This window comes from Triturus cristatus, chromosome 11 (assembly GCF_964204655.1).
Source record: "Triturus cristatus chromosome 11, aTriCri1.1, whole genome shotgun sequence".
NCBI lineage: Eukaryota > Metazoa > Chordata > Amphibia > Caudata > Salamandridae > Triturus > Triturus cristatus.
The window spans coordinates 874,588,876-874,615,128 of NC_140594.1; the positions used below are offsets into that span (position 1 = coordinate 874,588,876).

Sequence of the window (26,253 nt, forward strand, 5' to 3'; positions counted from 1 at the left end):
GGGCCCTTGGTGATAAGTTACTTCAGGACACAGCACAGCAAACTCCTTTCAAACAGGGGGACACAGCACACAGCAAAGTCCCTTTAGTCTTTCCTTGGTTAAAACAGCAAACTGCAGGCCGGACCCAGAACACACAGCAAGGGTCAGTCCTTTCCTTCAGTCTCTTCAGTTGTTTCTTCCTTGGCAAAGGTTCCTCTTGACCACGAAGTAGCTCCAGTCTTGTTCAATCTTGATCAAGCCATTCTTCAAAGTTCAGGGGCCTCAGCTTTCATAGTTATACCCCTAAATGGCTTTGAAGTCTTTGTGTTCAGGGGGGCACTGACCCCTGTTCAAACCGGTTCTGGGTGCCTCCCTGCTAGTGATACCTTCTTCCTTTGATTAGTGGGGGTCTGGATTCTCAATCACTCAGCAGGAGATGGGACCAATGTTTTATGGCAGCAACCAGGCGTCTTCACCTCTAAGGGCTACTCCTCCCCCTACACTCTAGATGCTGGTCAGCCTATTGCTGTCTCACCTCCTCCCCTGGGTCAAGACATTCCCCAGATCCTATCACTTTCAAATCCAGACAGTCAATCCACAACCAGGCAGAGACACACAGAAATGTTAGAGCACAAAAACCAGCCACTTCTAAAAGAGTGGCTTCTAAACATACAATGCAAAAACCACCTTCATAGAAAGATGTGTTATTACATTGTGAGTTCAGGCATACTAAACTTCACCTCTCCATCTTAAGCCTTTGGGAAGATAGGCTGGAAAACATTTTACACAGCCTCCCCATTCTATCCTATGGGCAAGATAGCCTTCCAACAGTGAAAAATTAAATGGAGATTATTTAACTGTCAGGACATGGTACACACCTTAGTACATGTCCTACCTTTCACATGCACTGCACCCTGCCCAGGGGGTACCTTTGGCCTACCACAGGGGTGTCCGATGTGCATAGAAAGGGAAGGGTAAGGTCTGGCAAGTGGGTGCACTTGTCAGAACAACATTGCAGTTTAACAAACCGCGCAGGCACTGCAATGGCAGGCCTGAGTTCCCTCTTTAAGGCTACTGGTGTGGGTGGCACAATTAGTGCTGCAGGCCCATTAGTAGCATTTGCATTACCAGCCCTGGCACACATAGTGCACTTTACTATGGACTTTACTAGTAAGGCAAACATACCAATCATGGACAACCAATTACCATTATACTTTATACAGGGAGCACTTGCACTTTGACACTGATCAGCAGTGGCAAAGTGCCCGAAGCATCTAAGCATCTAAGTCAGTCAAAAGCAGAGGAGGCAGAGGCAAAAAGTCAGGAGTAATCACACCAAGAAATGCCAGGTTTAACAACCGCCAACTCCCAGGTCCGGCTCCAGCAATGTCCTGGGCTGCCTACCCCGGGACATTGCAGTTTGCTATGGCATGGCGGGAGCAGTGCTCCTGCCATGCCATAGCAATCAGTTCTCTGCTTTGTGCAAGCAAGAGCAATTTGCTCTTGCTTGCTCAAAGCGGAGCACACTTTGCTTTTACACACAGGGAGCTGCATGTCAGCAGCTCCCTCCCTGTAAAAGCAATGCTGGCTCCTGCATGAATCGGGGAGCCAACAGGGACCGCGGGCCTCCCCCACGGCCCCCAATGTAGTGGCCAGGCACCGGGGATAGGGACCCCGGGGCCAAAAATGGCACGATTGGCCCCCCTCCCTTCAAAGAAAGGCCTGGTCCTGGGGGATGGGGTACCCGGAGCTGAAATCGGCCTAGGGAGGGGGGCCACGCACCCCTCTCCCTCTGTTTTAAAAAAAAATAAAAGAGTATGCCCCAGGGGATGGGGTGCCGACGGCCAAAAATGGCTAATGAGGTGGGCCGATTGGCCCACCTCCCTTTCAATTACATTTTAAAAAGTCTGGGCCCTGGGCGATGGGGTCCCCGGGGCTAAAATCAGCCCAGGAGGGGGGCTGCGCAGCCCCTCTCACTTTGTTATTTATTTTTTTATTTGAAAAGAACGGCAGGTCCCAGGGGATGGGGTCCCTGGGGCTCAATCCTTTGAAAGAAAATATTTTTTTAAAGAGATTAGGCCTGGCCCTGGGGGATGGGGTCCCAAGGCCGAAATTAGTTTAGGGAGGTGGGCCGCACGGCCCCTCTCCCTCTGTTTTTTTTTTTTTTTAATCAAATAAGAAAAACAAAAAAGGGCAGGCCTCAAGGCATGGGGTCCCCAGGGCCGAAAATGGCCCATGAGAAAGGCTGCTGCCCCCCCTTTGTTTTTTGTTTTTTAATTAAAAAAGAAGTGCAGGTCCCGGGGGATGGGATGCCCAGGGCCCAAAACGCTGTTGGTTGGGGGCTTAAGTCCCCTTGGCTGCGGAGGGTCCTTAGGGGCCAACAAGACCTCCTGTTACCTCAAGTAGGCCCCACACAGTGGGATTGGGTGAGAAATGGTCAGAGGCCATGCCCCCTTTCTCCACCACTCTGCAAACGCACCTCTCGGTGCACTGCTGGGTGGAGGGATGAGGTCCCCTTGCCTCCTGAGAGCCTCAGGACTAAAGTGGACTTCTTACCTCAACCTGGCGCACTCCTGGTTTTCCACATGTCTTTAAAGACCATTTGCATATTTACATACCTTTGTAAACTGGTTACCAAGGCTTAGTTTTTTTTCTAGTTCCAGTACCCCCTGGGCCCCCACTCTGCCTATTCCTTATGTTTGTATTTTACATTTACTGCCGTAGTGTGAGAATGCATTTCATGAAAAGGAATATATAGCAGGGTTGCCAAAAGAAAAATGCCAGCCATGTGTTGTTTAAAGAGCCTGCAAAGACCTCTTCTTGACACTAAATAGGGGTATAAATCAAAGGTATGTATTAATTTGTAATGTGACTTCTCTGTCTTTGTTCCCTTTAATTATCAGTCATGGATCATTCAGGCAGCCCTAGAATACAATTAAAAGTGCTTTCTATCTATATTTGCTGTTCGAAGTATGCACAGATAAGTGCTGAAAATATAGCTTCAGGTGACTGCTTATTTTTGTACCATCTGGGACATCAAAATAATGAGCTAACACCCCTAATCATAAGACTGGAAGTTTCTTGCACGATCAGCACATTAATCATTTCCTCCACCCTCAATCCCTGATTAATGCCATAATAGCAGATCCTGCCGGTGCTCAGCACTGGCAGTTCTTAACAGCATGCGCTGAGACGATTCCCTATCGGGCTCTCCATTTTCACCCTCACACTCAGAATGGAAAAAAAATCTTAACTCTGCAGCACTTTGCTATGCTCAGCACCGGCAGTTCTTAACAGCATGCGCTGGGACGATTCCCTATCGGGCTCTCCATTTTCACCCTCACACTCAGAATGGAAAAAAATCTTAACTCTGCAGCAGTTTGCTGTTTTGATGTAACTTTTATTTTTTTTCAGTTCTGTATTGCTAAACTCAAAGTGCTTCACATGAGCACCAACAAGGACATCTTCATTTAGTTTTTGGTAGGCACGGACGATTAAGTGATTTGCCCAGAAACACAGGATGTTGAGCCGATGCTGAGACTCAAACCTGCTTCCTCTACTCCAAAGTTGGTTGCGCTAGCCATTACGCCACAACCTCCTGCACAAGAACTAACGCATTTTCAACCTTATATACAATGAAGCCATAGTTGTCGGTATGCATGTAGTATATTTATCTTATGCAAAGAACAACCTTTGACAAAGCCAATAGTCCTGGCTTGTTGTAGGTGTAATGTTACTTGTGCGGAGGCAATAACAGAAGCAGCGAAATGCCAGTTGGGCGGCACATTATGCTGAGCACAGATTTTTTGCATAAATGTTATAAGCCACGCCCTTAATTATATTGCCCACACCCCTTTGAGAGGCACCCCAGTTTTTCCGTCCCACTTAAAGCCCTGCATAATAGCAATAGTTTAACTTCTATCTGAAACCCTATGCTAAAATGCTGAGTTACTTCAAGTGTCCAGGAATGCACCCTGCATTCAGACAACTCACTCCTCATTCTCCCCCTTCACTTTCATGCTCACCCTGCACTCACAGCGATCACTTTGCACTCACAATGCACTTGTGCTGTTCACCCTGTACCTCACCCTGCAGTCACATGAGCACACTACTGACCCTGCACTCATTGACACTTCACTCACCTGTCCCCCTCACTGCTCAATCTTCAATATCACTCAAACAAGCCCATCACTAACTATACATTAATTTGTCCCACTCTGCACTTACATCTGCACCCAAATTCATATGGTCACCTCACTCACTCTGCAGTCAGTCCTCCTACCCTACTCTCACACTGTTACATTGCTCACCGTGTACTCACATGGGCACTCCTGCGACCCATATAGCGCAGACGGTTAAGGTGCCTGCTACAAAGAATGTGTACCATGCAGATCACAAAACTGAGTGTGAGTAAACTCTGAGTAGCGCTATGAAAAAATGAAATGTTTGTCAGGAAGGTGTTATAGAGAGATGAGGTGCATTGTTGGTGAGGGGTAGTGAGGGAATTCATGGAGAAGGAGGAAATGGGGAGGGGCGCCAAAAAAGACTGTCGCACAGTGTGCGACCAGTGCTGGGGCCAGCCCTGGCTGGGAGTGTTAGCCCCCCCACACCCGAAGTTCGGGTCTAGTTGCGCCCCTGATCGGCCCCATTGACAGCAAAGAATATGAGCACCTCTGCCCCCCGCTGTGTGGCGAAAGACATAGTTGGAGAGCAGTGACTGAGCCACACTCCACTTTGGGCGCCAGTGCCAATGCACCTGCTGCACCGACGATGGCTACGCTCCTTGAAATGGTCTCCGGCAGGGATCAAAAATTGGGGGTCGCTCAAAGGGGTGTAGCCATTGCAATTAAGGGCATGGCTTAAAAACACATAAGCTAATAATCTGTGCTTAGCATTGTGTGCCACCCGACTGGTATTTTGCTGCTTATGTCATTTTATCCAGATATATAATACAACAAGTAGCGTTACACCTACGACAAGGCAGGACGGCTGGCTTTTTCAATGGCTGTTAGGTGCCTATAATAAATAAGCACCAACTACGGCTTCGTTGTGTATGACATTGAAAATGCTTCAGTACTGACATGATGAGACCGTGAAAGAACTAACGAGTCTCTTTGAAGGTACCTTAAAGGTAGTGAAGAGCGGCACTGCTGCAGAGTTTAGATTTTTTGGGGCAGATTTATGTTTCCTGGCGCATCCCTGCAAATCAGCAGGGATGCGCCAGGAAAGATGCGTCACAAAAGTTTACCCTTGCGCCACAATAGATGCGCCGCATTTACAATGCAGAGCATCGTGGCGCTAGGATAAACAGATGCGTGACGCATCTGATGGCGGAAGGTTGGCGCATTGCTGGAGTTGCGTCGCAAGCGCAACGCAGCTCCAGCAAGGCTCGGGGGTGCCCTATTGTTACAATACTACGTCAATCCTTACGCCTGCTTCAAGCAGGCGCAGGGTTTTGACGCAGCATGGCCGGAATAGTGACTGAGTGAAATCTTGTAGATTTCACTCAGCCACTTTTCGGAGGCGTTCCTGCGCCGGAACGCCCCCCCCCCCTGTTCAGGTACGCCCACATGAGGTGCAAGCTTTACAACGTGACGCATCTCCCTAGATGCATCACGTTGTAAATGGGGCGCAACATGGCGCTGGGTTTAAGCCGCCGCTGCGTCACACAAGTGACGCAACGGCGGCGTTAAAGTGGCGCAAGTCCGTTATAAATCTGCCCCTTTGTTTTTTACACAGAGGGTGAGCGCAAATTGGCTAGCCCGATAGGGACCCGTCTCGGCACCTGCTATTTAGAACTGCCGGTGCTGAGCCCCGGCAGGACCCAGCCCACGTAAAGCCCTGTTGTCACGGGATGCTACAGTTTATAAAGGACGAGTAACGTTACATGTAGATCGTGCTACGTCAAAGTGCAAAGCGCCGCGGCATGTGTGAAGTAAGCGAGGTAATGCCAATAGGGTGGGCGAAGAGGGCCGTTTCTTGGTAGTGACAGCCACCTCGGGAGGCGGGCCGGAGGAGGGCCGGAGGGCCGTGTGTATGCTCTGTTGCATAAGAGCAGCGAACTCTCGCAGGGCTCCCGAAGAGTCTGTCTGAGAAGTGAGGTCGGCAGCAGCTTACGGACGTCTCTCTTCTGGTATACACTCCGCACCTTGCCACAGCGACCCTGCGCCCAGCCATGCAGGGGTACCTCTGCCTCTCCGCCCTCTGCGGTCTCCTGTCCCTGTCTGCCGCTGGGTTACTGCCGTTCCCCCTCAAGTCGGACTCAGTTCTGGACATCCCCACTTCTCACAGACATGCCCGGCAGACGGCCAGGGTGGCCGTCCACTATCTCAACTATCTGGCCGCGTCGCCCAACAACCTGGTGACCCTGGGGGAGGTCACCAAGGCCACGGTGAAGGTAAGGTGTGCACCTGCTGACCGGGGGGGAGGGGTGGACTCACTAGGGCGACAGTGATGCTCAGCTATGCGTGTCTCCTAGGTGCGGAGCAAAGTCTCTGACGATGCCCCTCGTCCCGGGTCCTCTTCTGGAGACAGTCCCTCGCCTACGGCTCTGCTTCTGGCGGCTGTCCATCCGCACTGGTCCATTTAGAGAGGCATTCTCTCCCCCAATCTTCACTTTCGGCGAGTTTCCAGGCTCTGAAAGTACTTTCTGGCGTCCCTCCCACAACATATTTTTTCTGCTGCTTTCTTCTCACTTTAAGGAAACTTTCCCTTCTCACTTCAAGGAAACTTTCCCTTCTCACGGGTCTACTTTACCCCTGAGCACATATCCGCTTTAGGAAGCCTTTCCCATGTATGCTGAAGGAAGCATTTCTCACAGGTCCGCTTCGTGGAGCCTTTCCCCGTTCACTAGTACCCGCCACGGCCCCTTTCCCTGCGCGCAGGGAAGCGTTCGCCAGGCTTTCCCCGGGCGCGTATCCACTTTAAAGCGCCTTTCTCCGCTCCAAGCGCTTTAGGAGACGCCGCTGAGAGCTCTGCTCTAAGAACCACTACTAACCTGATCACAGTTCCTTGTTAGTGAACCTTTCCGACTCCCATTTGAGTCTGTTTTTTAGTCTATGCAAATATCGGCTTTAGAAAGCTTTCATCACCCGCACGCACTAAGGGAGTCTTCACTACACATAGGTCCACTAACTTTAAGGAGACTATCCCTGTTCACAAGTCCGCTTTAGACAGCCCCTTGCTCACAAGTGTGCATCATGGAGCTTTTTCCCGCTTGCAAGTTTGATTTTGTGAGAGTTTTGTTGCCCACAAGTCCTCTTCGGGAAGCCTCTCCAAGCACACTAGTGCGCTATACAAGTATCAATTTACATTTACACACAAGCCTCCAGCGTGCAGCGTGTTCGGCGCCCAGAAGCGGGAGCATTCATGTGTAGGAGCTACCAGTACCAGTCACCTAACATTCTAAAGTATCCGCATCACAAGGAAAGTGCGGAAGGACATTTAGCCAGACTCACAGCCGGGCACATACAGGGAGATTGGAATCTCTCTCATAGAGGTCACTCTGAATGTGTGTAACAAGGCGCTCGTGATTCGTGACGCAAACGCAGTTCAAATGTCTCCTGAGCAACTCTTGGTGTACGAGCATAGGGAGCAAAGCGAAGAAAGGGGTACACTCGCATACAATGCACGTTTCGTCTAATGGTTATATACAGTTTTGGAAATGAGTCCCGTGTATGTATTGGTTTTATGACACCTCTTAAGCATTTAACGGGTGACAGAAAACTAGGCCCTGCTAAAGAAGTTGACGGGGGCCTACTTCTGCTTTCACACCTATGGGTACACTGAACTTGTGTAACTTATGTACGCTCAGGTTTAAAGCGAACATTTCATGCCATACATTTTTCACGCAGTTTCTTTCTTTCTACTGGCCTTCTTTCCCTGTACACGTCATTCCTTCATTGACACACAGCACGCGGGTTTTAGATTGTTTGGTGCACTTCACACTCATTTTCACTCAATTTACGACAGGCCAATTTCAGTGTAAATCTGGTATTCCGGAATCTATTTCACATGCATTACTCGTTTTGTGTATGTGAGTGCCCTGAAGCCTGTTGTTTTGTGGTTGTTCACACATCATGTTTGGGTGGTTTTGTTGCACAAAATTCAGTAGTATACATATGGAATTGTAGCTGGATGACGTGTGAATGAATGTTGGGGATGTTCTTCACCAAGGGGTTATGAGTGACATCAAATAGGCAACGAGAGCAAAGTTCACGTCATCTCTGATGCCAGTAACCCCAAAGTGAAAAACATCACCGTTGTTCAGATTTCCCCCAGTCTATAGTCTTTTGTTCTATATGGTCCCCCCCTATTCACCTGACCCTGCTCTCAACATATACACAGGGGAGAGGAGCATTGAGGGAGCTATATGTAATGTGTAAAAGGAAAAACTTAGAAACTGGGCCTCTTTACTCCCACTGCACAACCCTCGAGATACCCGCTCCTACCCCAAATTAAAAAAAACATATTTATTTATTTATTTGAAAAGTTTTATATAGCGCTGGCTAGACCCGGAGGTATCAGAGCGCTTTACATGAGTTTCAGACCATAGTTACAAGTTACATAGTTACAAAGTTACACAGTTTCAGAGCATAGTTACGTAGTTACATGCGATTACCTCGCCTCCTCGTGCCTCCCACCCTCTGAAAACGCCTCTTCTTTCCAAATCCAGATATAAAAATATACTCCTACACCTTCTGCAAACACAACCCCCAACGCCTAAACTGGAAAAAAATGACCAGGCCACCTACCACCAACCTCTGCCACCTTCTGTACCATCCCCCCCCCCTCACCCCCAGCCCAAAGTCGCGCTGCCAGCTCTCATATTGAGAGCCGAGAGCCATCACCACCCTGGCAAGCGGCTCGGTAAGAAAATGGATGGGAGTAAATTTACAAATCTTTTAGTGAATTAGGATGCAGGAATACTCTTTGGAAGCTGCAAAAGTAACAGATTTCCACAAATACTCCGAATCGCAGGCAGCTACCAACCCTTAAATGTAATGTGGTACATTTATGGATGTGTAAAAGATTAGCAAATATATGTTTGTCCATACTAATTTTGCTTGTTGTGGATTGATATTTACTCCTGCCCTTGAGAGGAAAACATTTCTGACCTTATTATGTGTTAGAACAGCCCAGTAAATACTATAATAATGCCACAAGGTGGACACCAACTTCTGATGTCCTTTCCCCCCTGGAGTATACAAAGAAGTGATGGATGGAATGCTTGGATTAATCTCAGTCCCTGTTATTACTGTGGGGTGCTTATATGACCGATGCACGCATGGCTAAACCACGTGTGCCTCTACAATGCATCCCAAACTATGAATGCTCCTGAACGACGCATTCCTTTACCAACCATGCATTTACCACGCAATTCCGTGGTAAAGGTATGATTGGTAAAGGGATGTGTGGTAAAGCTCACACCTCAGCCCCTCCACCCTGAGCCCTAAAACGCCAGCCCCTGCCCGATAAACAACCCAATCCCCCGAGCCCTATAAACTACCACCACCCCTAATACCTAAAACTACCCTCTCCCCGCCCTGAGCCATAAAATCCGGCCCCTGCCTTATAAACAACCCCAACTCCCCTTGAGCCCTAAAATCTACCTTACCCCTGAAACTGACCCTGCTCCGATGGGAACAGTCCAGCCCTAATAAGGGGAAAACTGGTCTTTGGTTGCTTGTGTTAGGTTCAGGAAGGACCTATCCTGGGAGTTCAGACTGGACTGTTCCCATTGGAGCAGAGTCACGACCGATATGCTGATTTTATTTTGGCGAAATTCTGAATGCCCAAACATTGCAACCATGCTAATAGCCATGCACAGCCAACAGTACTCATTCAGTTGTGGGTGCTTAACCATACACAGGTCATGTTGCCTAAATGACCAAATAAACTAAAGAAAATACCAAATATGCGAAGGAAGCATACCATAAGTGTTTCTATTGTTATGTATTAGTCTCCTTCAACAATATCATTCACATGGGGCAATCCCTCTTGTAAGATTCCAAATCAATAACCAGTAAAAAGTCTTCTCCGCATTTAACAAATCGTAGACTTTATTGCAAAATCTGCTCAGCTAATGCATTTCGTTCTGTCATCAGAACTTCATCAGGGCTATGCCTGTTAAACTCATGCTGTGGGACTTCTCCAAACATGTGTATCAAGTTTGTGGCTGATTCCTCATTTCTTTCTTTTGCCATCCACTCAAGTATTGTGAAATCTCAAAGTCCACCAAGCGTGTGCCGTCAATTGCAGCTCTTAACATTATTTGAGACTCCTGTTTGTAATCGTACTGCAAGATAAAATGTCCCTATCCAATTAGAGTAAACCATTTGGCATCACCGCAATGTCCGTAACTGCATTCTACCAGCATGCTTGATGGAGTAGGTGGGGACATTTTTTGGAGGGGTTTCCTCCAAAGTGAATGATATTGTGGAAAGAGACCCCAAGGGCCAGGCCTTCTCCCACTTGTACACAGGACAAAGAACAGTTAAGCCGCAAGGCCACACAAACTGCAACTACCCTACTTTTTCCAAGAGCCCAGCTGAGCAGTTGCTACTGGATTTTCCCTGGACCCTTCTGGTGTCCTCTGGGAGAATGAGTGCTAAACCCCAAGTGGTGCTCACAAGGTTATGGTCCACTGGCTGATATTAGACTGTACTCCTCTGATCCTAAAACCTGCAAAACTGGACACTTAGAAACTTCATGAGAACATTCCCTCCAGAGAACCAGCTGAGACTGGGAATGATGCCACAGCCATGTTGGATTGTCGGTTGGACTCCACAGGCAGGTTTTCCTCACTGAAAGAATTTCGACTTCTAGAACAGTTTCTATGTATGAACATAGAGGGACATTACTGATGCCAACATTGAACAGCATCCAAACTCCATCGAGACCTTCCTGGGCACAAAATCCAGACTTTGCTCGCACTGAGCTTTCTGGCCATTAACGATAAGCATGCCAAGTTTACTGCTGGCATCAAGACTCCCACTCAGGACCTGCAGTTTATTTGGCTGCCATTGTCAAGCCCTCCATCGGATCCATCTTGCAGCCTAAACCCGCCACCGACCCACTGATGAGAACTTTTCTCCAGAAAATCTTCTTAGTCAGAAGGTAAACTTTCCACTGGGACAAACCCAGTCCCTCTATCTGACCGCTAGGCCTTAACTTTTTAATTGGACCTGGTCTAGCGTGAGTAGATGACCGTGACTGGCGCGTTGCGCTATTAGGTGCTTTTTTTACTTTAAAGTTCTAAAAATAATTTCTCTGGTTCCTTGCAGCAGAATTTTGGTGTTTTTATGTTTTTGTTTATTAAATTTTACTCTATTTTTATAAATTGGGTTGGGACTTTTATTGTGCTCTGTTTTTTCACATGCCCTCCAACCAATAATCCACCTTCTCACCCATCTCATGCACCAACGGATTGGGTTCATCCTGGTGCATGGCAAATTCTCCATGCATCATGAATGACAATTAAAACGATCAGGTACTCTAGAGTGGGGTAATCAACATGTGAGTGACACCACAACAACCCGTGGTTGAGGGGGGTGACCTAGTGCTGCGTTATCCATATATTGGTGGTCTAAGCTCCCGTGAGTCAACTATAGCTGTTTCTGCCAGAATCAAGAATGAGAGCACTAGTGGTTACTGGATTATTATATTTAATTTCATGTCTGGAAATGTGGCATGGAGGTTTTCGCCATGTCCCATTTTCATGCTTCATTTCTCTGCTGCCTGGACTGGCATGACCACGTCTCTCTGATCCAGAGAGACTTAAAAACTGGCTATCGACGGAAGAAAAAATAATATTTCAAATTTGTCGTCTCACGCAAAAAAGTGGACCATCTGAGCCCCCTCTTCGTATTTGGCCGTCCTGCTTATGACTCATGGTAGACAGCAGGGCCATGGGCGCACATACTCACTCCAGTTGTAAACTCCTAAATTTAAAACATTCAAGATTTGAAGCACTCTTGTCTGAGGCTGCAACTAACCTTTGGACATTTGCCTCCACAAATATGAAGTGAATAGCAACTCTTAGCAGTAAGGCAACTAATAAAAGTGCTCTTTTCCATCTCCACCCAGACTAATCAGACCTTCTGAAGATCTCCTGAACCTCAGTATCTACTATAGAGTCTGTTCTTAGTTATTGCTGTTCAAAAACTTTTCATTCTCCTAGTTTGCTGCAAAGCGGTTGTAATGTACTGATGGTGTCATTACTACTGGTGGTATTACTTCTAATGCATTTATAAATTATGGCCTCGTTTTGTTGTAATTATGGAAAGTACTATTTCGAATGTGGCTGTTGAGGATTGGAACTTTTAACTGTTTTATTGTGGGTTTTTTAAACTTATTTTATCTTACCTATTTTATTGTATTTTCTGTACTTTTATTAATACGTCTGATATTCAAATAACGTTTTTTTTTTTATCCTAATACATTTCTAAAATATGGCCTTTTGGTGTCTCATGCCTTTGTTCGCCTGTTCTGATGTCATGCTCGAATCCTGGTTAACTAGCGTTCTTGAGTTGATGATTTCGATATGCAACTAAAGGCGGTGTTGGTTTTACCTGCTTTGCAGGAGGCTCTTTTACATTGCACAATAAAGTAAAGCTTCGACTTTATTTTGACTACGCCTGGTGGTCTTCATCTGGCTTTACACAACCACCAAAGCTCACTAACACCTCTTACGTGCAGTCATTCTTTAGGAAATTATGAACATTAATATAAAATGAAATAAGATACTTATAAATCGATATTTAGAGCACAGTTACATGGCTATGCTTACATGGAAGTAAGTTAAGGGTAGAAGGATAGACTTGCAAATAAAAAATACCCACTGAAAAGTAAACACGCTTTTAGGTCATAGCTGCAGGTGAACTTCCAATGTATGTTTAGATTTCTACAACGGGATAGTGCTTTGATTAGTCTACTTGGTTATTTGAAAGGAACAGAAATATTTTATAAAGTGAAGATAGATTGGTTTGAGGAGCTCTTAGTGCCAGTGCTTTAATTTGTGTAAAAAAACAAGTGCTAGGGCTCTTGTCAGAAGGCCGCTGTAGCTTCCACCCCGCATTGCCCCTGACAGTGCTGCCAATTACAGTATTTACAAAACTACTAACCATCACACTCCTACAAGTGTGACACTTCAGACTATTCCAGGCCTCCAAAGCTATAAGAATGGCCACTAACAATGGCTTGGGTGGCAGGTAATAGTCATTTTTAATGTATACTGAATTAATAAATGGCTGTTGTTGCTGTGGTCATGTCAGACAGCGCTAACTTGTAGCAGACTGTCACAAGCGTTGGTGTTGACAATTAAGCACTGGTGCAGAGTACCAGAAACCACAGGCTGAAATTAAGCACTGCTTAGTGCCGAATGTGAAGTAAGCTAGGAGCAAACATTCTCAAAGCCAATAGGACTTTCTTTAAGGCAGGATGATGTGAGAACGCTTACGAAGACTTGCATGCTTAAACAATGCTTGCATGCAAAAGTATATTAAAGGCAAACCCACTGGCTTTGCCATTTCCCACCATGTTTCGACAGATGGGTGGTTTAGCTTGCTGTCTATATACAGTGTGGGTGTTTTGTTTTACACATCAAGAATGTAAGGGTAAGCTTGGAAAGGACTGTGGGTGCATAGTTATCACGCACAGTGGAACTTGTGCCTCTGGCATGATATTTGTATATAAATAGTGCTTTGTAAACTCACCCTGACATTTAAGGGCGTCGCCAGCAAATTAAAATACCCCCCCCACTTTGATCCATACCTCGAATGCCGTTGGGTGAGCCAAGAGAGTAAGCCCTGCAGACTCTAGACGAGGTCCCTTATTAACCCTTTCCGTTCATCTTTAAGTCTTTCATGTATACCTCCAGCTATCCATCTTTTCATACTTTGATCCATTCTTTCACCATTCCATCCATCTACCCTTTCATTATTGGTTTTCCATCCATCCATCCTTCCATTCACACTCCCAAACATTCATACATCCTTTTACCCACCCATCCATTCATTCATCCACTCTTCTTCATCCATCCACCAATTCACCCTCCTTTCATCAATCCAGCAATCCACCCTTCTGCACCTCGATCCAGGCAACCATTCATCCATTCACCCATTCATCCAGACTTTTATTATTCCAGCCACATTATTTCTCTCACTCATGCAACTATTGTTTAATCCTTACATCCATCAGTCCATTCACCCTTGCATCCATCCTTTCGTCGTTTTTACCCTTCTTTCTCATCACAGTTTCTTCCTTATTTTCATATGCCCTTCATTTCACTCTTCCTTCCAGCCCTCTCGCTCTCTTCCCTCTCTATTCCTTTGCATTTCTTTGTTGTAATTAATTCACCTTGCTTGACCTAGGTTATTGGGTACTGTATATGTACAATATGGTCAAAACTAAAATAAAAGTATGAAACCTGGCTCCTAAAAGTTGGAAATTTAACATTTCAATGAGTTACCACCCTTAATTAAGGGGTCAGCTCACTAAGCTGTGAAAATGTTCTCAAACCGCATGATAAACACACAGTGTAACTTGTAAATATTCATGTGTTTAAAGTAATGGTGTATCTTTTCACAAGTTACAAAGCTGAATGTTAAGGCTTGAGATTGTCGTTAAGGTGTGGTCAGTACAGGGTGGGATGTTGTGGCCTCAGTCAGAAAATCAGATATCCTTAAACAAGCATTTGCAATGCAATTGGTCTCACATATACCACAGTTTGAGCTATTGGCATTGTAAATGACAATAACTTTCATATATGTGTTTTTTTTAAAAACAGATAAATAAATGTCTTTTATTGATGTGTTTTGTTTTTAAAACCGATAAATAAAAGGCATTGTCATTTACAATGCCAATAACTTAAACTCTCGCGAATGCAAGACCTCTTGCATTGCAAATGCGTTCACGCTAAATAAAAAAAAAGCATTAGGAGAGAGCGTGTCCTGCCTGCAACAGCAGGCAGGACAGAGCTATTTGAGAAAATAGTGCTCGGAGGCTGTAATTAAAGCATACTGAGTAACTACACACTTAACTGAGGTGTCGGTATGGGAGGTTACAAAATGAGACAAGGCAATACTAAGGAGGTACTACTAAGCCTATTGACCAATGAACAGCCGCAGTTTAGAGTGGACAATTACACAAGCCAAGGAAAAATATGGGTGTAGAGTAGGCGGAGCTTCAAGTCCCTACCTGAAGATAGCATGCCTAGCAGAGCAGCACATGCACTGGCTAGGCTCGACCTAAAAGACGCATGTTTTCTGGAGCTTGAATGAGAATGTATTTTAAAAGTAGGAACTTTTAATAAAAAAGGAACTTCCCCAGAACGGGGTTATAGTAGGTGTTATATCGTTAAATTCTGTTGCCTCCCAAGCCTCTAATGGCTTTTAATCACTAGTGCACGCACACGAGAATGTAAATCCCCTTGCAATGATTGTTTCATGCCTGAGTATGCCATATCTGTAAGGACGGCCTTCATGCTCTTGCGGAGATTCCGGTGGCAAGAGGAGAAGAGCAGAGGTAGGAGCTGGGCAGGAAGGAGGGAGTGAAAGATAATTCAGCAGGAGAAATAAGGAGAAAAGAAGTGAAAGGAATGGAAAGAGAAGAGAGAAAACACAGGGGTGCAGATGAGTCCTTAGGGGCAGGGAGGAGAGAGCAGGGGCAGATAAAATTTACAAGTGAAGAGGAGGAGGGAGTGCGGGGGCAGAGACTGGCAAGAGGAAATGAGGAGGGGGAAGGGAAAGTTAACACTCTAAGTCTTGCAAGTCTCAAGACTTTAGAGCAGCCATGTTGAGGTCCAGGGCGGGACTGGTGGTATGGGCATTGGGCGTTTCCCCTGGTGCCTGTAAGGGTACGGCCATTTTTTTTTATTGGGGGCTAGTTTGGCAGCGGTGCTGCAATAACGCTCCCCAGTAACAAAAGCAGCAAGCAAGCATAGTTCACTCACTTCCATTTCCAACCTCCTGAAGCCGGCCTGTGCTTCACATTTGCACCCCTCCATAAAGAAACTCCCCTTGTAGTGGTCAGACTAGCTCACTTTGCACCATGCAGGGTCTGGTCCGAGAAAATTGCCAGGGCTGCTTTGGGTTCCCAGTCCAGCCCTGTTGGGGTCAGGTTTTCCTTCTGAAAATGAATGCAATGGGGCAGCCAAGTTAAGGACAGGTTCACATTTGAGCCCTGATTTTTTTTTTTAATGAGACTACTGTGAAAAAAGGTGTATTTTATGTAAACGGTGCTGGGTGTCTGATGACTGAGTGCACATTTTAGATATAAAAGCGTTCATCATCCATTGACATGCAAGATCTACTTAAGAGCATAATGATTCAGCAATAGCATTAGAAGAGAAGAAACTCCTGTTTGTGCAGGGGTTAGAATTACAAACTGGGGGGTATTTCCTGCACTAATTTCCAAGTGTAATTTGTGAAGAAGAAGTCGCTGTAGTCCAGATTTACTGAACGATTGCAAGGTGACACAAGGCAACACAATCCTTAAGTCAGATTTACAAAGCCACACAAAGCTGGCCTGCATGGCTTGGTAAATCTAGAGTAAATAAGGCAACGCAAGTCACCAGGCACGCAATGCCAATTGGGCTCAAAGGGCTTCAGCCCCCCCGTCGTGTGTGGCAGCCCGGGCTGAGACAGCTTCCCGGGCACACACACAGCCGCACCCGAGTACTTCACAGGTCTTTAACCCCTTTACCGCAGTGGACATTCCGCCACGGTGCGGCGGTTTGAAAGAGTGGGTGGGGCCGCGTCGGCCATCGGACGTGCGCAGCACTACTGAGGTAGTGCTCGCGACGGCCGTTGGCCGACAGGAGCACTCAACGGGTTAAAAGACCATTTGCTTGTTAATGAAGCTTTGTTGTTTTTTCACCCCTTCTTAGAGCCCCTGCATCTCCTCTCTGCCTATTGCTGGAAGAATTAGCCCCCCTCCTGAAATCTTCTCTTAGCCGCCCCCTGAAATTTGGCTCTAGTAGCGCCTCAGCAAGTCACCGCCTTGCGTTGCCTTGTGCCTGTAACATGTTACATGGGTGGATCGTGAGTGTTCCCCCACATCCACCCATGCTTTTTGGAGCATTTCAAGATTTACCAAGACAAGTAAACCTGGGAATGCACCAAAATGTAATCCCTTCCTGACAGAAGCGCACTGAGGAGAAATAGCTTTATTTTGCATTGTTTTTTCCTCTTTCTAAGGGAGCTGCAGCACACTTAGAAAAAGGAAAATGCCTCTAAGGATTGTTTTTGGTGGGGTCCTGCTGACAACGCAGGCACCCTTGCACCATGACGCAGAGGTGCCTGGGTTGGTGCTAGGCAGCACACACTGTACCAGCACAGACAGAGAGCAGGATGTATGTGTTAGTAAATTTGGCACATTCCTGCTCTCTCCATTTGACACAGCGCAGAGAGTTATCTTGCTGCGTTGCGTCAAATATTGGTAAATCTGGCCCTGTGTGTTTTGGATATTACACAATCTCTTGCGACCTGAAGCTCTCCAGCCTTTGGTGCGGATCCAGTTCCTGCATTTCAATCTATCATTCATGAAGAACTCATTGGATGGCAGCTCCTTTCATTCCACTCATTATGTTGCAATGCTGAGAATGCAGCTTCCTGTGCTGGTCTTTGTTTTCCACTGAATGCTGTGGCTTGGTGAAAAGGGCAAGAATTATTTTAACTCCAGGAGATTGGGCGTCTCAGTTTTCAGGATAAAATGTACCCAAAGATCATATTCCCTAAATACTTCAATGTTTGTGAAATTGGAAATCTCTCAAACTTTTAAAAGGCTATAGAGCATGCTTACAGAAATGTGCTGCCTTTTACAAAATATACTGCATTATATCCGTAGTATGCTACTCGCCTCATTAACTGTTAAAAATAAAAACTAATCAATGGATGTAGCTTTGAGCAGACGGGTACCTTTACATTCACCATTTACCATTACTTTGACAATCGGTACTACTTATTACACTTTATTTTTCCTTAATTGCATCGCTTTTCTCCCTGTTTTTTTTGCCTCTATTCCCCCTAGTGACATGTAAAAGGCCTCAACACCTCTCCTTTGGGTAGGTTTAAGCTAAAGAAATAAAATAAAATAAAAAGGCAGTCTAACAGCTTAAGAATCATGTTCACTCCTATAGTCCCCTAAATAAACAAATGGTACTTAAAGTGCTTGCTTCAGAATTTTGCTATTAATGTATAGTAATACAGTTTGACAAGAATAGGCTATCATATTCAGACAAAATTATGGCATTCTAAAAAAATCTAAAGCGCTCTCTAAGAGGATATTAGTTTACTGGGGACCCACACAAACTAAATAGCTGCCCTACTGAAATTTTGCCTGGGTATTTTTTGAAAAGGCGATGTTTGCGGCATATTCAGGGATTACAGGGCACTCAGGCAGGGTCAGAAGACGTCAGGCACTGGACGCCACTTCCTGACTGGACAGGAAGTGAGCAAAATAAAAAGGCGATATAGGTTGTAAGATGTACCTGTGTGATGGACAGAATGTGAACAATAAACTATAGCAAGCTAGGCTCAGATGTGGAAGGGGCAAAATGGTGGGAGATACCCAGGACTTAATTCGAGCTAGTGGTTGCAGGTGGGGCCCACGGGCACTCAGTTTTGAGAACCAGCACTTACTTTTTCTTTAACACTCTCTGATCTATAGCAAGAGAGAGAAAACCACAAACAGCGTAAAGAATGGGGAAGAGAAAGATGGAAAAGCTGGAACAAAAGGAGAAAGCAAGGATAATGAAGAACAAAGTAGAGTGAGGTAGAGACAGGTGAATAATGAAGTGAAATCAAGAATACAAAGCTTTGGAATTCTGCACCCCGGGCTTCGTTAGCGCTGGTTGGGGGCTTCTGAGCAAATCTAAGGGCCAAGAACATAGCGGCATGTTTACAAAGAAATGTTGGCGCATGGAGCGGCACCAATTTTGGTAGCACAGCGCTTTGACATTTTGATAATGCAGAGATGCTCCGTATTCACAAGAATATGGCACACCCCTGTGTTTCCCCTAGTGCTGGCGTAAAAAAGATTCCCGAATGCAGAGGCACGTTTACCCCGTATCTGTTTCCCGAGCGGTTTTAAGATCCAGCAAAGGAGGCTTTTCTATAATTATAACCCTTCAGGGATCTCGTTTTTAACTTCATAGTTTACATTAAAGAGTATCAGGAGCCGGTATTTTAAATACACTCGGGGAACAAACAAGAAAGGAATTCATACCAGTCTCACCTATTGATATCTTGGAGATGAGTACCTATTGATATCCCTTTGATATGAGTGACATTATTTTTGGAGAACATTTCAGAAATTTGAGTAGGGTGATTTGCTAAGAAGGAGGCTTCATAACCCCCTGTGACTTGATCACAGAAGGACGATCACAGATATCCCTGGGTCCAGAAAAGATTTTAATTGTGATTTGGGAGACATCGCCTTTAGTCCTGATGAAGGTGGTGTTCAAACAGTAAGACCCACCGAAACGCGTCGACGCTTCTTTGTCAACGGGCATACTGTAGACTGGGAAAGACATTTGTTACTATTGTTATAATTGATTTACACAAAGTCCAAATGTCAATATAATCTATGAATTCTGTCTGAAGTATTTGCCTGTTTTGATGATTAGAAATTATTTTTCTTGCAATTTCTCCCTGTAATGTATTAAGTTGTGAGGTGTCTATAATATGTGTATGATTTTTATGAAATAGTGTTTTTAACCTTTTTATATGTTTCATTAACACTGAATAAAATACTGGTATTTTTTTATAACTTGTACCTTGTATGGTGGAAAGGGTTTTTGTTCTAGTAATAAAGATATATATATATTGTTTAATGTATGAGTGTATGTATGTGTGACTCCTGGTGAATTAATCCACCCAAAGGGGAATTCTTGCTGACTGAGGTAAAAAAAAAAAGGCTGCCTGGCACCAGTAAAGGCACCCAGCCGCCATGTCAAAGGTGCCTGCGCTGCAGGGGTGATTGGTTATGTGCAAGAAGGGACACCTTCCTGCACATACACAATCAATAATGACGATTTGCTCTTTCTATGTGTGCTGCAGAATGCAGCTCACAGGGAAAGAGCAAAAAACGAGGAGAAATAAATAATTTCTCCTCATATCGCCATTCTAATGCCTGTCATTCCATTGTGTTTGTTTTTGACACTGCGGCAGCCCTCTAAATCTGGGACAGCAGCAAAAAGCAAAGGGTGTGGCGGTGTAACGCCCACAGCAACACCAATTGCTCGCCCCGTTGCCGCAGAGGACTGTGGCGTAAAGGGGCATATTTATAAGGTGGCTTTAAGCCACGCTAAGTGGCTTAGAACCACCTTGTAAATATATCAAATGGCGCTACGATACAGGAGCGTCGAAAAAAGTGACGTTCCGGTGGCGATAGCGGCTTGTAACTTTGCCCCATGCTGTTTTACAAATCAAGTACTTGAGATAAACTAGTGGAGAGAACGAATAAAGTAGTTTTATTATTTATAGCCGTTGTTTTATGTTTCCTTCATGGCACTACAAGACAGATGCATTAATGCCAGTCGGCCCCAACAAGTTAAAATGGGACTTTAATGTCCATATGATCATTTTTGTGGGAAAAAATGCTCGCAAATGGCAGTGCCTTGCGAGCTAATGTTCAGAGTACTTTGTAAGATGTCTGATTTTTTTAATCTAACTGTTTGATTTCTGTAATGATGCACATAACTTTATTTATGGAAACACTATTATTAGATTTTTCAGAGATGGATATCAGATTGCATGATGTCTGACTCAAGCTGTAGAAAAAGTATAGACTATCAAAAGGGTTAGAGTTACTAAAATGTTCTGTATGTATCTAGATTACTTTTATGGGTTTTGCTATTAATGTAAGGAATAACTCTGTTGTCCTTACTTTTTCAGGACCGCTGTTATTCCAATGTATCATTCATTTATTTTGTTTAACAAATGAATCATAGAACTCAACATATCAAATAAAAAAAAAGAATTATAATATTAACACATCATTACACACTTTAAGGTGAGTGGTAACTTTTACAGCCCCCATCCTCTAGCCTGGCATTCCTACTGAATGTGAAAGTTCCATCCGCATTTCCTGACAGTGGTAATATTCTGTGAAAGGCATCTTTCCGTATACCCAGGGGCATCCATTTACTTCATTTATAATAATGCAGAAAAATAATTGATGAGAATGGGAAGTAGTGCTGTTTTACCTACTCTTACATGCCTTTGTGAATCGGCCTACAACATCAAACCTCCTATTAGTAAAAGTGCAAAGCGGGTACAATATTTTCTGTTTTTACTAATTGAATATGTATATTCCCACTTTATTCAAATTGTATTTGTTTTGTAGACAAATATCAAGGGCATGTATCAGTATGTAAGAGAGTACAACAGAAGCATTCACTGCAAAATGAGTTTGTGAATAGGGCCCACTAATTTTCTTTTAAGTTTTTCAATAAATGCAAGCCTAGCAATGGGTAGAGTACAGAGTACCGTGCACCTTTGTAATGGTGTAGACAAAGTTAAAGACATACTAAAAACACATCAAACAAAAATCATAGTCATCTTATGCAAACTGTATTCACAGCTCGATTTCACACATATTCAGTCCTTAAAAATATCAAATTACTCCCTTCAACACCACAGAGAATAAATAAAGCTTTAACCCAAAATCAAAGGCAAAAGGTGGATTTTTAGTTCACTCATAAAGGAGAAAATAGAGGCAGCTAAACTAAAGGAGAAATGGAGCATCTTTCAGAAATATTCAGCTGCTATCAGAGAATTGTGAAAAAGCTTCAGCGTTGTATGCAGGAAGGTTGTCACTTGCAGGAACTATTTATTCCCATTGAACTGGGAGGCACCATTGAAAAAAGACAACTTCTGTGCAAAACATGGAGGTCACTCCAAAACAAAAACATAGGGGGATATTCTTAAGGAAGTGGCGGTGAGAGGCGTTAGCCTCCTTGGCTTAATGTCTCTCACCGCCATTTCGGAAACGCAAGGCTGCACCCTATTCTCAAGAATGTGGTGCAGCCTTGCGTTTCCCCCTGCGATGGCGCTAAGTTTCACGACTTAGCACCAACGCAGACATCCTTGCACCAGAGTGCAAGGGTGTCTGTGTGCTGGGGAGGGTTGTTTAAGTACAGCTCATAATCCTAAACTACCATTTTGTAACTTTCATGTGTGCTGCTTCGTGCAGCACACATCAAAGTTACAAAATGACATTTTTGAAAAGGTTTTTCATGTACAGAAAGGGACACCTTCCAGTACATGAACAAACCATGGCATTTTGCTTTTTTCATGTGTGCTGCACAAGGCAGCACACATGGAAAAAGCAAAAACGAAGAGAAATAAAGCATTTCTCCTCATTTCGCCACCTTGAGACCAGGATTTTCCTGGTCTTAAGTTCGGCGCTGCCACCTATTATCGCCGCCCTTCATAATAGGTGGCAGCGTCAATCACAATGAGTGTCGCTGTGGAACGCCCACCGCAACACCCACTGCACGCCCCTTTCATGCTAAATTTAGCATGAAAGGGGCCTTATTCTCAAGGCAGGGTTAAGCCACTTAACATGGCATAAAGCCACGTTAAGTGGGTTAACGCTGCCTTGAGAATTAGGCACTGACCCTATCGTCAAGGGAGCATCAGAAAAAATGACGTTCCGGTGGTGATAGGGGCCTGAGAATTTGCCCCATAGTATGTGAAGTATCCTGGGTAAATTATACTTGTAAACACTTAGGAAGCCTGTATAACCAGTTACCAATATCTGAGACATGAGCCCGTATTCTTGCAATTGTACTAAATGATGTAGCCAGTAGACAGATACTGTTTAATGATAGCATCGACTGTGCAACCAGTGCCTATTCAGACCCACACTAAAGAGGTGACACCTGAGTGAAGTGATGACATTGGAACTGGGAGGTCAGATGTGGAGCACATCCTTAAATCTGTTTCTATTGATAGTAGGAGTACTGGCAGAAATGATACATTAACCCCTCGGATGAGGTTTGAAATAATGGTGTTCACATAGTTATTCTGGGTTTTGTGTTAATTAATTTGATTACATCTTCCTATGCAGTTTTATTATTCGACAAGTTAATACTGACATCACAAATAAGATTAATTTTGTGAATATTGCTATGATATCCAGGAAGAAGAGATGTAAGTTGTAACACATATATTGTTACAAGTAAAAGTATATAGTAGCTTGAAAAGATGTTTGTATATCTGTATATAGTTATGACTCCCTACGGGGAAACTTCAAATGACAGGGTTGTAATCAAGCCATCAATATATTATTCAGAAAATAATACTCAATGGTGACATATCACTTCTAGAATGGTGACACGTGGTCTATAAACAGTTACATAACATTATAGGTGAACAAAGATGATGCTCTTGTGTTCCAATAAAGAGGAACTTGAGTCTCAAAGTCATAGGTTAGGTCTAGAGAGACGGCAGGGACTCAACATAGAATTTTTTTGTGTTGTTCACAATCTGTGTTTCATTATTTGGTTAACCGCTATGCACTCGTCTACGGAGGAATGAAGGAGTGTTAGGAGGAGTAAGTGGTTCAATAATAGGAGGCAGGGCATTATAGCCAATAGTGTACTTCTGCTTCTTTATTGAGACCATGTTTAACAGTGTCTAGATCCAGGATCCAAAACCTTTTTCGTCTTCCAAGTGAGAGTTCACAATTGCCACTCCTGCTTGGTTTTGGGATGGGGTCACTTGTGAAAAACACCAATTTTGCAATGTTCATGTTGTTTATTAAAATGTTCAGATAAGGGAAACTTGCTATCATTTTAATACATTTTGCAGTAGTGTTCCTGGATCCTTAATTTGAAGGGTCTTAATGTGCTTCCTATGTATTCTTGATAGTACAAAAGCTAGAGGGTCCCAGTGGGACAATTTGAAAGAACACAATTATTTATGCAGCAGCAGCCATTAAATCACTTGTGCTGTAAAATTCAGCTCAATATTATTTATTCATATTGAACATCAATCTGAAAGCTCAAAATCCAGCAAAACATCTGGAACATATGTATATAAAAGTGCCCCGAATGTGTAGAAGGGAGAAAGGAAGGACTCATGCGCAAAGTAAGGGTTAAATAAGTGCGGGAATGGGAGTGAAAATATATACATCAACAATGTTATTCACAAAAGAAATGGTTTGTCCTACATGACAATTATATACAAGTACATTAATTAACAGCCATTATGTCGCTGAAAAGGCACAATGAAAACAGCACTGTTGCCCACACTGGCATATATACAACAAAATATTGATGTTTCGACCCCTGACAGACGTAGGTGACCATGATCCTTACAATGGGGTCTTCCTCAGCACTATGAAGGGGCACCTGAAAATTTAACAAAGGAAATACTTAGAACTAATTATAGTTTATAGTGCAAGCTCTAGATGTGGAAGGGAAACTGAATTAATGTAAACCACCATTGGCTAGGTCGTTGAACTAATAGTAGTGGGCCCGCGGGCTCCTAGGTCAGAGAACGGACAAATGGCAACCTAAAAAAGAGGGGAGGGTTGAGCACCATCAATTATTTGCAAAAGGATTTAATTTGGGTTTGATAAGGTGTATGCAACACATAACGTGGAATTATCATGGACTTACTTCTTATCAAGTAATTTCACATTCCAACTATGTTTCTCTCAAAAATGTTCACCTCAAACAGGGGGCCGAGATTAAATCCAAGGGTTCCCAGTTACTGTGAAGAGTAACAAACAAACAGGGGACCAAAGGTAAAACACCACTCCCAAAAATGATATGAGACTTTGAAATGTTAGAAAGTTAAAAAGAGTGTGACTGTAAAAACAATCTGGTTACTTCGTGAAACATAGCTGACATCGTTACGTAGTAGACAAAATTCAGAATTCCAAAAGGCCACAGAGGTACCCAGTTTCTAAACAAAAGGATGGATAAACATTAATTAACCCTCTGTCCAGAGTTTCACTCTGGCAACATCGAGCGTCTGTCATGGTGCAGGCTACACGTGGGAGTCATGATGACTCAGTATTTAAGGATTTTTCCTTTCAGTGCTCGGTTTACGATGCAGTGAACAGATGCACTTTACTAAAGGTAATTGACTTTATTTTACTCGTGTCTTTTCCCTAAACAAGTTTTTAAACATTAAAGAGTGACACTTTGGACAGAGGGTTAATTAATGTTTATCCATCCTTTTGTTTAGAAACTTGGTACCACAAAGGCCTTTTGGAATTCTGAATTTTGTCTACTACGTAGCGATGTCAGCTATATTTCACGAGGTAACAAGATCGTTTTTACAGTCACGCTCTTTTAACTTTCTAACATTTCAAAGCCCCATATCATTTTTAGGAGTGGTGTTTTACCTTTGGTCCCCTGTTTGTTTGTTACTCTTCACAGTAACTGGAAACCCTTGGATTTAATCTCGGCCCCCTGTTTGAAGTGAACATTTTTGAAAGAAACATAGTTGGAATGTGAAATTACTTGATAAGAAGTAAGTCCATGATAATTCTACGTTATGTGCTGCATACACCTTATCAAACCCAAATTAAATCCTTTTGCAAATAATTGATGACGCTCAACCCTCCCCTCTTTTTTAGGTTGCCATTTGTCTGTTCTCTGACCTAGGAGCCCGCAGTTCAACCACCTAGCCAATGGTGGCTTATGGTAATTCAGTTTCCCTTCTATATCTAGAGCTTGCAGTATAAACTATAATAAGTTCTAAGTATTTCCTTTGTTAAATTCTCAGGTGCCCCTTCACAGTCCTGAGGAAGACCCCATTGTAAGGATCAAGGTTACCTACATCTGTCAGGGGTTGAAACGTCAACATTTTGTTGTATATATGCCAGTGTGGGCTGTTTTCATTGTGCCTTTCTTAGCGACATAATGGCTGTTAATTCATTTACTTGTATATAAATGGCATGTAGGACAAACCATTTCTTTTGTGAATAATATTGTTGATGTATATATTGTCACTCCCTTTCCGCCCTCATTTAACCCTCACTCTACACACGAGTCCTTCCTTTCTCCCTTCTACACATTCGGGGCACTTTTGTATACGTATGTTCCAGATGTTTTGCTGGATTTTGAGCATTCAGATTGATGTTCAATATATATAAATAACATTGAGCTAAATTTTACAGTACAAGTGATTTTAATGGATGCTGCTGCATAAATAATTGTGTTCTTTCAAATTGCCCCACTGGGACGTCTATCTTTTGTACTGTTAATCACCCAGGTCCAGTTGGCATAGCTGGGTCATACCCTTTTTTATA

The 26,253-nt window shown here is 43.9% G+C and overlaps 1 protein-coding gene across 1 annotated transcript in view; it reads left to right on the plus strand.

The window, feature by feature from the left end:
* The first annotated feature begins 6,044 nt into the window (after positions 1-6,044).
* The window catches only part of RARRES1 (retinoic acid receptor responder 1), a 59,636-nt gene continuing 39,427 nt past the window's right edge, over positions 6,045-26,253 (plus strand). Inside the window, exon 1 of the mRNA XM_085634739.1 lies at positions 6,045-6,376. Within this exon, the coding sequence (XP_085490865.1) occupies positions 6,155-6,376 (222 nt within the window). The 5' untranslated portion in view covers positions 6,045-6,154. The remainder of the gene's footprint in view (positions 6,377-26,253) is intronic.